Below are 13,212 nucleotides of genomic sequence, written 5' to 3' on the forward strand. Positions count from 1 at the left end.
GTTGCATGACCGAGCAATAAATGGTGAAAGTAGTGTAGTGCAGAAGTGTAAAAAGTGGCCTGGTCATTAAGGGGGTTTTAGCTAGCGGGGTTGAAGTGGTTAATGTGTCTTTCCTGTAGCTATCTGACTTTCACAGCAACTTAAATCAACTATGTGGTGCCTTTTGGTCTGACTAACAAGCAAGCAGATATATGGGAGTGGACCTGCTAATTACATCACCTGTGGATTGCATTAGCCCCCATGCTATGTATTAGGAGCCGTGGAAGTGACAAAGCTGTGTCATCAGAATGACATACAGTCAGATTGAACTGACAACCAATAATAGAACACCCACTATTATCTCCAACCAATCCTATGGGGGCTAAAACACTTAGGAAATAAAAGGGTGGCTAGCTTTATCAGCAACTATTCTACAGGATCTCAGCCTAGGGACTACGGTTCCAGCTGGTGGTCTTCAGGACTGCTCTTCTGTCCAACCTCGAGCCTAAGGGTTTGGTTGGAGAGTCCAGGTTGGGACGATTGGGATACCTTGCCACATGCCTTGCTGTGCACAGCCAGCTGCCTAAGCTTGACGCTACCTCCTCTCAGTGGATGCCTGCCCAAAGTGGGGTGCTACTGGCTGGGGTAGTTGGTCCTGCATCCACCACAAATACACAGAAGTTTAATCCCAGACGAGGCAGTAGATGGGTGAAACACTGTCACCTGTGCCCTTGCTGGGACTGTACTATATGCTGCTGACTGTTGGTTATCCAATAAAATCTTCCCGGAGCATTGTACCCTCAGCCAGGGTTGTCCGAGTGTGTGTAGTGTTCGACCCACAGGACAGGAGCAGAGGCATTCGGTGGTATGATCCCTGGCTCTGAGCAGTATTTATAAACACAGGCAGGCTGGCGGACAAGAGCACCCACTAACCCTCGTGTGTCCATAAACCAGAAAAGGTAAACTAAAGTTCTGCTGTATAACAATTGGCAAAGTTACACTAGGTGAAGCAAAGGAGGGGACCTCAATAACTATCTAAAAGCACCATAGATATTACATTCACCTTTGGCTTGGTACAAAGTGTCCCATTGGAAGAATAGCCATAAAGCTATAACACACTATAAATTTGAAAGGCAGTATCAATGACCAATAGTTTCCCTAGTGAGGAATAAAAACCTACGGTAAATCATAGTAATTTTTGCTGCAATCAGATTGTCAAAAGCAAAATTGTAGTTACCATAAAATATCTGTGTGTAAAATCTGATTAACCAGAACATTGTTCTAAAGGGGTTCTGCACTTTCATTTAACTGATGATCTATCCTCTGGATAGATCATCAGCTTCTGATCAGCGGGGGTCCGACACCCAGGACCCCCGCCGATCAGCTGTTGGAGAAGGCAGCGGTGCTCCAGCATCGCCCCGGCCTTCTCACTGTTTAACGCCGGCCCACTGACGTCATGACTAGTATCAACTAGCATGGGCGCGGCTAAGCTCCATTCCAGTGAACAGAGCTTGGCTCTGCCACGCTAGTTGATACTAGTCGTGACGTCAGTGGGCCGGCGGTAAACAGTGAGAAGACCGCGGCGCTCCTGGAGCACCGCTGCCTTCTCAAACAGCTGATCGGCGGGGGTCCTGGGTGTCGGACCCCCTCGGATCAGAAGCTGATGATCTATCCAGAGGATAGATCATCAGTTAAATGAAAGTGCAGAACCCCCCCAAAAAAAACACAATTGTCTGAATAGGAACATGTCTGAAAGTAAACTTCTACTTTTATCTGATGGGATCTGTTCTTGTTTTTCTCTAAAAATACTTGGACTTGAAATGAGGCTGGGTAAGCATGCCCTTAAAGGGTGACATGGTCAAATTAGATTTATATCCATTATCAGATTTGCACTGTAGCACATTAAAACTGAACTACAACTTAAAAGGAGAGCTACCATATGTGCTACAGAAAATAATATTACAAGTCAAATACTACGGAAAAACAATTAAAAACCTATGCTGGATGATGAAGCCTTATGCTGTTGTACATCTCATATCACATAATTTTCTCATTTGGCTTCTTTTAAGATTTGTGCTGTGACACTGCTACTGGGAAACATTTATAAAAACTTTTTTTTAAATACTTTTTCCTATTTTTTTATGATCTAGACACTTATAGATATAGTAGATATATACATTTCAATATTAACATTAGTACCCCATCTGAAAATGAAAACTGCTCTGTGGTAGTTTTGAATGCTTATAACAAATTCATTTGGCAATTCACATATACTGGACTGCAGGGCCAGGTCACAAAATCTTTACTCTTCTCTTGTCTGCTCCGCACACAATCCCCCAAATTTCGCCAGTGCATTGTATGAAACTTTGTGCCCAAACACACAAGACTCTTCCCCACTCTCAAAATTTTCAAAACCTGATAATCCCTATCTTCAGAAAAGCCTACACCTACAATGACTGCTGCCACTATTATGAGAAGCTTATTCTCTCCTCATGCACCAGTCTGTTGCTCAGTTCATTTTTATTGTAATTGTTTTTGTATGTATGAATGTAAACCCTATTCATATGTACAGTGCCCTGAAATGAACCCCTGCCAGTACACCTTGTAAGGGTACAGATTACTGGGTTTTAAACCTGCTAATGCATATTTTTACCCCACTGCAGATTTAGCTCAGCATGGGTTCAATGTGCCAGGTGGATCGGGTGTCCATCTTTCTAATCACAGCTCAGCTCTTCTCTAATGACCAGGATCCGAGAAACGTTTGATCTCAGATGTTTAACCCTGTATATGTTGCATTTTAAGTTGTTTCAGAAGGAGGGCCCATAGGCGCACCTTCTTTGTATGTGTATCAGGTTGAGACAGAGGCATGGTCTAAAGGATGTGATCAAACAATCACATGTCCAGTTGTGGGGCTAATAAGTGGTGTAAAAATAGGAAATAAAAAGTTTTATAAAAGCAAAATCCACAAGTTAAAATTACAAATATAACCCACTGTTTTCTTAAAAATTGTTTTCCATGAGAATAGTGAACAAATAGAAACAATTCATAAAATTGGCATTATGTCAATAATTTCCTGAATTATACAATCACATTATTTATCATCACACAATCTGAATGTAGTAAAATAAAAAAAAACTGCCAGATTTATTGTTTTTTGCTTATCCTCCAAATTTAAAAATTAACAAAAACGAAACAGCTATTAAAAACTCTTCTGAACCACAAAACAGAACCAAAAACAACTATAAACCATCCTGCAAAAATCAAGCCTTCACATAGATACATTGAAAAAAAATTATGGGTCTTGGGATAAGGCAATGGAAAAACTTTTTATTTAAAGAAGGGGGTTTTCATTTTACAAAAGTAAAACACTATATACATTTGGCACTGCTGTAATCCTACTAACCTTTAGAATAACGTTATGTTATTTATGCCACAATTTAAGCACAGTTTAAAGCACAATACAACAGCAGAATCAAAGTTTTTTTTTTCTATTCCTCTCTAGAAGCAGTTAATATACAGTAATTTATGTGTACTCCAAAAAGGTGCCACTAAAAGTACAAGTCCTCATACAGCAACTCCAAATGAAAAATAAAAAAGCTACTGCCGGGACTCCCACCTATGAAGAGAATAGGGGCCCTGTACCTTGTGGACCCCCCTGATATGAACAGAGCGTCTCCACAGGGTACAAGCCCCCCATTCTGGTAATTGGTGAGTCCCGAATATTGTTATAACTTTAACACCCCTTTAAGGCTGCTGTAATGTGACAATGAAAAAAAACTATTGGTCACTGAGCTCAAAAAAGGAAGGTCACTAAGGAGGTTATCCATAATATATCAAGGGGAGAAAAACAGATCCCACATCCACAATGCTATGCTTTGATCTAATAAAACTCACTTCTCAGCGCAATATTAAATGTACAACCCTGTATACTACATGCTGTACAAGAGGCATTAGTGTACATTTTTATCACAAGGCATAAGCCCACTCACCACGTCAAGGTTGCCTACTGTGAGAAATAGGCGCAGCACAGTCCGGTGACAGGACCCAGGAGTCAAACAGCACCCTGCTATCTGACAATGCCACCCACGGCACTGGGTCCCACCGAGCAACCAGCACAGCGCCACAAAAACAAAGGGCACTACGCAGTACTGCACCGTCTAAACAGTTGTCTAACACAGTGTTTTCCCAACCAGTGTGCCTCCAGCTGTTGCAAAACTACAACTCCCAGCATGCCTGCACAGCCAAATGCTGTTGCAGTTTTTCAACAGCTGGAGGCACACTGGTTGGGAAACACTGGTCTAACACATGTCCTTTGCTATCAGGAACTGTGGGTCAATTACCACTTATATGCAGACTTCTGCTAAATTAAAACCACCTGTGCTGAATGGGAGGAGTGCTGATACCTATAATAAAGAAGGAAGATTAAAAGTGGTGAGTGGGCTTATGCCTTTTGATCAAAATGTACACTAATGCCTCTTGTACAGCATGCAGTATAGGGGGTTGTACACTTAATATTGCGCTGAGAAGCCAGTTTATTTAGATCTAAGCACAGCATTGTGGATGTGCGATCCAGTTCAGTTTTTCTCCCCTTGATATATAAATTATCCATAATACCAAAATTTAGATAATCTTGAATATGAAAGTCCCACCAGTGTAGCTTTTTCTTTGCTTCCACAATCTCAGCAAGTGTTCACAGCAGAAGTCTTTATCATCAGACACTGTACATATAACTTAATTTTTCTCTGCCCCGTCTGACTGTTTTGATATAGATCATGCCCCAGTTACTAGATTTTAGTAAGAACATTAATTCTTTGCTACGTTATCTTATCACTTAAGGCTCGTGGAAACAAATCTGGAAGATATGGTGCGGAGGCACGGAGCGAAAAGTCATGGAAGCACTACAGAGTGCTCTATTTTTTTGGGCTGTTCCGGATGGATCACAGACCCATTCAAATTGAATAAGTCTGCATACGTCATCACTGGCCACACGGATGGTGCACGTGCATTGGGGACTGCAAATTTGCGGTCCCCAATGCACGGCAAGCACTCGTTCATTAGCCCTAAAAGGGGTTTTCTGAGATTTTTATTGATGACCTATCCTCATTAACCATAATCAATTTTCAAAGGAATATACAAAACAGCTGCCACTCGCATGGTTTCACGGCTGGGTCTCAAACGTCTGGTGGTCACCAAATCTTTCCCTACCCTAAGGACATGGGTATTTTTGATGAAATTATTTGCAGCTGTAGACTATGTGCTGAAAGACAAAAACTAGGAACATTAACAATACCACTTCCACACTTCCAAATACAAATTGAGACTTGGATCCAAGTTTATTACAGGACAAAACAAAAGAACAGAAAAAATATATGAAGAAACAAGGAATTACAAGAAATCTTAAAGCTAATATCTTCAACACTTAAAATTAAAGGCCTTTCCAAAAACATTTTATGGATCCTCTGTGCCAGTGTAACTACTGTTAATTACTACTACTATTACTGTGAAGGAAGTCTGTTATCAGAAAATTCATTGGGCACAGTGCCTTGTAGGGCTATGCTCAGCCGAATGTATTCATTCTGAAGAAAAAAAAGCTTTTACTCCGAATGCAAATGAACAGTTAAGTGCACAGGTGGCAGAGGTGTGCACCCTTGCTCCTCCATCTTCCTCTGCCAGACCTTTCCTCTTCTCATTGATTGACAGAGCCAAGAGGGATGACTAGGCAGCAACCTGGCTCAATGAAGAAGGAAAAAGGAGGGACTGGCAGAGGAAGCAGGAGGAACAGGGGTGCACAGAGTGGTTTGGGCCTGTCCTCTGTGTATTTAACTGCTTATTTGCATATGGATTGAAATCCTTTTTTCTCCAGAATCAGTGATGGGCAAACTGCGGCTCTCCAGCTGTTGCAAAACTACAACTCCCACCATGCCCTTCTGTAGGCTGAAAGCTGTAGGCAGTCTTTGCATGCTGGGAGTTGTAGTTCTGCAACAGCTGGAGAGCCGCAGTTTGCCTATCACTGTCCAGAATGAAGCAACAGACCCCTAAGTGAAAGCTAGCCCAAGGCATTGTGTCTGGGTCAACAGTGAACTTCCTAGTGACAGACTCCCTTTAACAACATAGCCTCACAAATGGATAGAGTTCAGTGTCAGTGATTACCACACTCCACTAACTACGGATGCATCATCTGAAACCCTCCTCAGCACTAATGAGGATACTTAATATACATACAGAGGACAAAAAATAAATAAAAAACATAACTTTGGTCACATTTATGAAACAATGTAAAAGAAAATTATCTTTGTTGCCCACAGCATTCAATAAGTGAAGCTTCCTATTTTCAAAGCCAATCTGAGAAATTAAAGATTAGGTTTTAATTGGTTCCTATGGGCAACAAGGGGTTTTCCATTTGGACAGTTTCCATAATCTCCCCCATTTTGAGTTATTTCTCTTTACTTATGTGGATTACTTATTTACTCTTACTTGTCCAACAAAAACACACAAACATGTCCTCTCTTTTATAAATGAACACAAATCAGAACCAAAGAAAACACAAAATTAAATGGGTGCAATGAAAAATGCATTTCCACAAGCATTTATAATACATTTCACGTTTTCTTCTTTAGCTGCAAAATTTGTAGCTCCCATAGTGCACACATGAATGAATTTAATATATGCCCTTGCTGAGAATTGCCATTCTTATTTTTAAGGCATTAAGAAAAGGTGCAAATTATGGCACATGCCATATAAGTTGTGACTTTTTACCTCTCACCGCTATGTAAAAATGGCAAGGAAAAGTTCAAAGCTGGTGTAGATTTGACTTTCTGGTGCAAGGACTGTAAGACTATGCATCAATCTAATTACGAGGCCAGGGCTCCTTAATAAATTAGGTCGCTCTCGTTAGAACAGACTTTTTCACTAACATTGGTGTATGAAACACCAGACTTAGGGAGGGTTCCCACATTGTTTTTTGTGGCTTTTTTTTTGTTGTTGCCAAAGCAAGAAATGGATTGGAAGGGAATGAAAAATGTAAAGGAAAGACTTCTACTTTTCTTTCCAACTGGATCCACTTCTGGCTTCGGGTTAAAAAAAAGTTTCCAGAAAAAACCTGTGTGAACACAGCCTAATTAACCCAGCCGCATAGTTTTCCAGAGAATGTTGTTTTCCTATTTTTATTTTTTTTTTTAAATTGTAAGTTCTCTGGCATTTTTATTGGACTTCCTGAATCCAATCTCAAAATGGAGGGCTCCAGAAACCTGCAGATCAAAAACGTAACCCCTTTAAAATATGCAACATAACAAAGTAAAGGACGTTTACATTTAAATCTATAATACATGGAGTTCAAAGTAATAATCTGCAGAAACGTATCATTAAATGTACATAAACTACAGCAGCCAATTAAATGCTGATCTAAAATGGCCATGGAGCATACATAAAGTTTAAACAATGTTCTCATACAAATTATCTAATGGCTAAAAACAACAGGTGATTATCCCATCACAATCATAACCCTATTTGAGAAAAAAGTACAATTCTATTGACAGCCATAATCAGCCTGTACTGAATGGTGTCACTTTCAGGCAAATTGTTATGATGGATTTTCACTTTTGCTGGTTTTGATGCAATTTTTGAAGCAAAAGCCAGGAGCAGATTCAAAAAGAGGACACGACTCGGTCTCATCTTTTTATGTGTTCTCAAGTAATAATCCGTTCCTGGCTTTCACAACAAAACTGCATGTAAAAAAAAACATGCTTTCATATTCTTACTTAAAAGCCTCTGATAAAAACTAGAAAACAGGCGAAGAGTGATTTACTGCATGCTGTAGTCTTAGGCTACTTTCACATTTGCGTTCGGGGCTCCGCTTGTGAGTTCCGTTTGAAGGCTCTCACAAGCGGCCCCGAACGGATCCGTCCAGCCCTAATGCATTCTGAGTGGATGCGGATCCGCTCAGAATGCCTCAGTCTGGCAGCGTTTGGCCTCCACTCCGCTCAGCAGGTGGACACCTGAACGCTGTTTGCAGAGTTCGGGTGTTCGCCTGGCCATGCGGAGGCAAATGGATCCGTCCAGACTTACAATGTAAGTCAATGGGGGCAGATCTGTTTGAATTTGACACTATATGGCTCAATTTTCAAACGGATCCGCCCCCCATTGACTTTCAATGTAAAGTCTGGACTGATCCGCCTGCAGCTACTTTCACACTTAGAATTTTTTTTACAATATAATGCAGACGGATCCGTTCTGAACGGATCCCATCGTCTGCATTATATGAGCGGATCCGTCTCAGACGGATCCGCTCTGAACGCAAATGTGAAAGTAGCCTTAACTGCATGCTGCCCTGTAGTTTCCTTCTAAATCAGCAGAGAGTCAGTCACCTAGATTTGAAATCTCTGCTACATTATAAATGCTAATAGAGAAGACCTGCAAACATAACCATACCTAAACCATCCACAAGTTAACCTGAAAATTATCTTCCTGACTTGGGAGATGACTACATGGCTTGGTTGTGACACGGTTGCAACGTTGAGATCGAGTACCATATGGCCGTATAAGCCACAGCGGGCCCCAATTAGACCAATGAGGACTGACGTGCGGCCATTAACAATACCGACTGACTAAACAGTGCAATCCTCTTTAGTTTAATTAGAGCCATCTGTGGCCTGTACAGCCACACGGTACTTGATCATAGTGCGGCCACTTCACAACCATGCTTGCCGTGTGGTCGGACCGCCAAGCAGCAAGTACGCTTCTCCTCTTTTCATGAATCCACACCTGGTTTTCGCTTCACAGCTGCATGAGAAAACCTGATCAAAAACTGAATTTGTACAGGCAACCTAAATAAAGTGGCTTCAAGCAAAAACTTCTAGAAGAGCCAATTGAAGAAGAGCCAATTACACAAAAAGGCTTAAACACTCAGTGTGAACAGTGAGTATTCAACAACAACAAAAAATGCTGGCATGTTCCAAAGCTATAAAATACTGTTTACAAGATTTAAAAAAAAAAAAAACACTAACAAAAAAATCAGCTGACAGCTTAAAACCACCACCAGACTTAGGAAAAAATGAAAACTAAAGTATAACAAAACTGAAAAAAAAAAGGTTATCCTTCTCCTACCACATCACTGACAACTTGACACAAACAAATTGTAGAGCTTCATCTGAAAATCCTGAGCAAAAGTCACTTTGATTAGATAAAATATTATAAATCAAACTTTTCATAGAAGAAAAAGAGGTTAAAAAGAAACAAAAGACAAATGACCTTCCCTTCATGAAATCATTGGCCTGTGAAGTGCACATATCAAATCACATTGTGGTAGTAGAAAATATTAAAGAGGTTATCCAGGTTTTTACAAGTGATGGCCTATGCGTAGGTCATCAATATTAGACAGGTGGGGATTCAACTCTTAGCACCCCTTTCAAGTATAAACCAGTATAAAATCCGATGCAAACAATGAAGAGGCTGCAACGCTCGACCAAGCACCACAGTCTCTTCAAACAGATTATGGGTGGAGGTAACTATAGCTGTATCCACCACAATCTAATATTGATGACCTATCCTAAGGTTAACAATTTTAATAAGCTTAAAATGAATGTTAAATATAAAGCTAAAACTGATATGCAATGTATGTGTAATATGTATACATTCTTAGCCAAATGAGCCACCGCAAAAATGAAGGTGTAAAGTGCCTTAGAAAATGTGCAGAATATATTATTATGCCACTTCAGCCATTTTGGTACATTTTGCACAATTGGTGGTAAATTCAGACATCTTTCCACACCACTGATAATATCCCCAGTTCTCTTTACATAATAAAGGGGGATATTCATTCTATCTTTATTTGCATACTACATAGGAAAGTAAAATGAAGACTCCTTTCAGATGGTTGTATGCAAGGGTTAAACTTCCCTTAGTAGTATGCACTACAAATATTATTATAAATATTTCAATTACTTTTAAGCAATTCTCCTGGTTGCATAATTTATATAATTCTCTGTACTATTAACTTAATCTTAGGCAGAGATTAGGGAAAGAGTATAATAGGCACACATGAGGCACATCGATTGATCAAATGGTGAGGCTGCTTGAAGCCACCTCAAGAAGTAACATTCTTGACGAGTATGGTTTGGCCCACTCTCCAGAGTGTCAGTCATGATAAGGTTTGCAAAAGATCCAGTGCTCAGAAAGCCAAACATCGGCATAAAGATCTTCTCTGTACTTGGATGTATTTATGCATCGTTGCAAGCTGAGTAATGCACATCAGGAGTATCAGACTTGGGTTTCCTAAAAGGGTGGATTTAGAGAAACATTACCACATAGATACAAAAACACCAAAGATTCCAAGACGAAAAGATAGTTGTAAAAATAAAAGGTAATAGAAGAAATCAGAGGCTGTAAGGAAAGATTCAGGAAATGTAATAATGTGGAGGAATAGTAGCTCAAGTCCTCAAAATCCAACAAAAATGTTTAGAAAAGAAAAATGTGTTTGATATATTCTAAAATACATATTCTATGATTTGTTGTAAATGTAACATTTGTGGCACTGAATCTCAGATTCAGTAATTAATTACTGATTATACACTTAAACGATGTAATAGTCATACTCAGAAAGGCATATGACTCTCGACGTGAGGACTTAACCTACCCAATTCCTGCTATTGAGGAGAGTTGAGAAACAGAACAGAATAGTCTTTTTAAAATCATTTTGCAAGAAGGCCTTTTCATGCACGTAGCATCCTTTTGAATATAGTTAAATACCAGATGCATAGCATCTTGGGGCGACAATACAAACTGTGAAAGTTGGCTGCTCAAAAGCACAATTGTGATTAAACAAACACAAAAGGGGCTCTTCAGAGACCGCAAACCCACAGCGGCTGGACACGGTGCAAAAGTAGAAAAATAGAGACTCATCTGTCACAATCAGTCCAGTGCCAAGCAACCATCTCCAGAGCTTCCAGTCCCTCCTGGACCGGAACAGCGATGCCCTGTCTACATGGACACCAGCCAATCAATGGCCACAGCAGTGTCACGTGCCATTACTGCACAGGCCAATGCTGAGCCCACTGATTGGCTGGCAGGAAGATCGCATCTCACACTTCCGGTCCACCAGGGACTAGAAGCAGTGGAAATGCGACCCCGAGTGCTGGTGACAGGTGATTTTTCCCCCCCCACTTTTACACCCTGCCCACCCCGTGATCATGGGCTCTCAGTCTCAAAGAACACCTGCACGACATCATGGTTAGATACAAACATAGTGATGTTGTTCACAGACAACTGGCAAGCAGTGAGTGTTACGTGGAAATAAAAAGAAATTATCATTAACATTTCAATTTGACGTGGGTATCATATCTGCTTTTAGCCACTCTCAAAAAAGAGAAACACCAACCCTCCACCAGAGGTTACTACAAGGCAGAGCTCTAAGGAAAAAGATACTGCTAGAATAAAATGGGCATGTGTGTAAACCATGCACATTCAAATGATGCTGCTTAGGCTAGTTTCACACTAGTGCCAAAATCTTCTGGCAAAGGACTAGCCTGTTGAAGTCCAGAGTAGCCGGATACTTCCTTTTCCTGCTGCAGGCAATGGACTATAATGGGACCCGGCCTCTTTTCTGGCATTATTGTCGGGATTCGGCCAGGTACAAACTGCTGCAAGCACAGTTTCAGGTCTGGACGAATCAGGACACTAACGGAAACAGGCTGGAACCTCGCTGGGTCCCAGTACAGTCAATAAGCTAGGCTAGGGAAAGACAATATCTGGCTATGCCAGATACTATGAACGCCGTAAGGCTGTTCCTCTGCTGGAACAGACTGACGGGAGATTTTAGTGCTAGTGTGAAACAGGCCAGTGAAACATTGTATACTATATGACAAAGGGAATTATATAGTGTTTTCTTTAAAACTGTGCCATCAATTTCATTAGAGCTCTGAGAAGAGAGATTATTTATTATTATTTACTATAGTTAAAGGGAAGCTGTCACATTGAAAGAGTTGTTCTGTCTACCAGCATCAGGTTACAGAGCAGGAAAAGCTGAATAGGCTGATATATACATACATTTTTATTTTTAAGATTCTGTATTAATTATATTTTATTCATATAAATCTCTGCTCATTCTGGACTTTGGAATCCAGTGAATGGCCCAACACAGTGACTGACAGCTTGCTCTGTATGTCCATGGAAACGGAGACGGGTGCCAACCACTGATAATACCGCCCACTGGACTCCTACGACCAGAGTGAGCAGGGACTTCAATCCGTAACCAGCAGCTTATAACTAAAACTATCCATCAATCTACTCAGCTCTCCTGCTCTATAACTTGCTGCCGATAACCTGGACTGCATTTTCATGGTGACCGGTTCCATTTAATACAGTAGTAATAGACCAGGAAAGATTACGTACGAGCAAGCCTGCTTACCCCCAAATGCAGTGCAGACTCCAGTATCGGATGCTAGAGACCCCAGTGACTAGACCAGTCAATCCAAACCTGTGCCCCTACAGATGCTGCAAGACTACAACTCCCAAAAGGGCATACAAAGAGGTACAAGCTGGAAACACTGGAGCAAACCACCCAGGGTGTCAATAGTAACCGGTCTGACTCACTTGACCCAGCTGTTGAACTCAAAGCTGGACTGGAACTGCTAAAAAAGGGGGCTGCTTAGCAACAATCGACCATGCCATTTATCACCTGACTCTGCTTTAATTAGATTTTTTCAGAAAATAAATTTGATTGGGGAACCTCTATTAAGATAATTCAATTATAGGAAGCCCAACACCAAGTATAAGCAATTTCTTCTTTATCCTATTGTTTAAATTTTCAATGGAAAATAAATTTAAGGAATCAAAAATAAAAAATATTTCAGCAAAAGAAATGTAAAATAAAAAATAAAAATGCTCAAAAGATTGTTGCTTCAATAAAGAAAAGAAATGCATTTTAATGACTTTTTTTTTACTAGTTCAAAAGTGGGTCATTTATCTCTCTCTTCCTGACCAGTTTTATTTTCCATTTTTTATTTTATTTCGTACAGTTTTCACTTTTAATTATTATTTTTTTTAAATCATGTCCCTTCTCTTAACAGTCATTTTGATCTATGGAATGTATGGGTTATGGTTGCCAGGGGCTGGGCTAAAAGCACTTTAAAAAAAAAAATACATTTCAATGTAATTTTTGTATTTTGTGTTCATTTTTTGTTTACATGTTGTAAATATTTAACATTATATTTGTTAATCTATTGCTGACTTCTCCTGTAA

At 40.2% G+C, this 13,212-nt stretch overlaps 1 protein-coding gene across 6 annotated transcripts in view; it reads right to left on the reverse strand.

The window, feature by feature from the left end:
* Nucleotides 1–8,171: 8,171 nt before the first annotated feature.
* The window catches only part of LOC122933386 (membrane cofactor protein-like), a 128,295-nt gene continuing 123,254 nt past the window's right edge, over nt 8,172–13,212 (reverse strand). For all 6 annotated transcript variants that reach the window (XM_044288354.1, XM_044288352.1, XM_044288353.1 and 3 more), the window contains one exon: nt 8,172–10,248. In XM_044288354.1, coding sequence (XP_044144289.1) covers nt 10,194–10,248 — 55 coding nt within the window. In that variant the 3' untranslated portion in view covers nt 8,172–10,193. The remainder of the gene's footprint in view (nt 10,249–13,212) is intronic.

The sequence above is a fragment of the Bufo gargarizans genome, chromosome 3 (assembly GCF_014858855.1).
Source record: "Bufo gargarizans isolate SCDJY-AF-19 chromosome 3, ASM1485885v1, whole genome shotgun sequence".
Taxonomy (NCBI): Eukaryota; Metazoa; Chordata; class Amphibia; order Anura; family Bufonidae; genus Bufo; species Bufo gargarizans.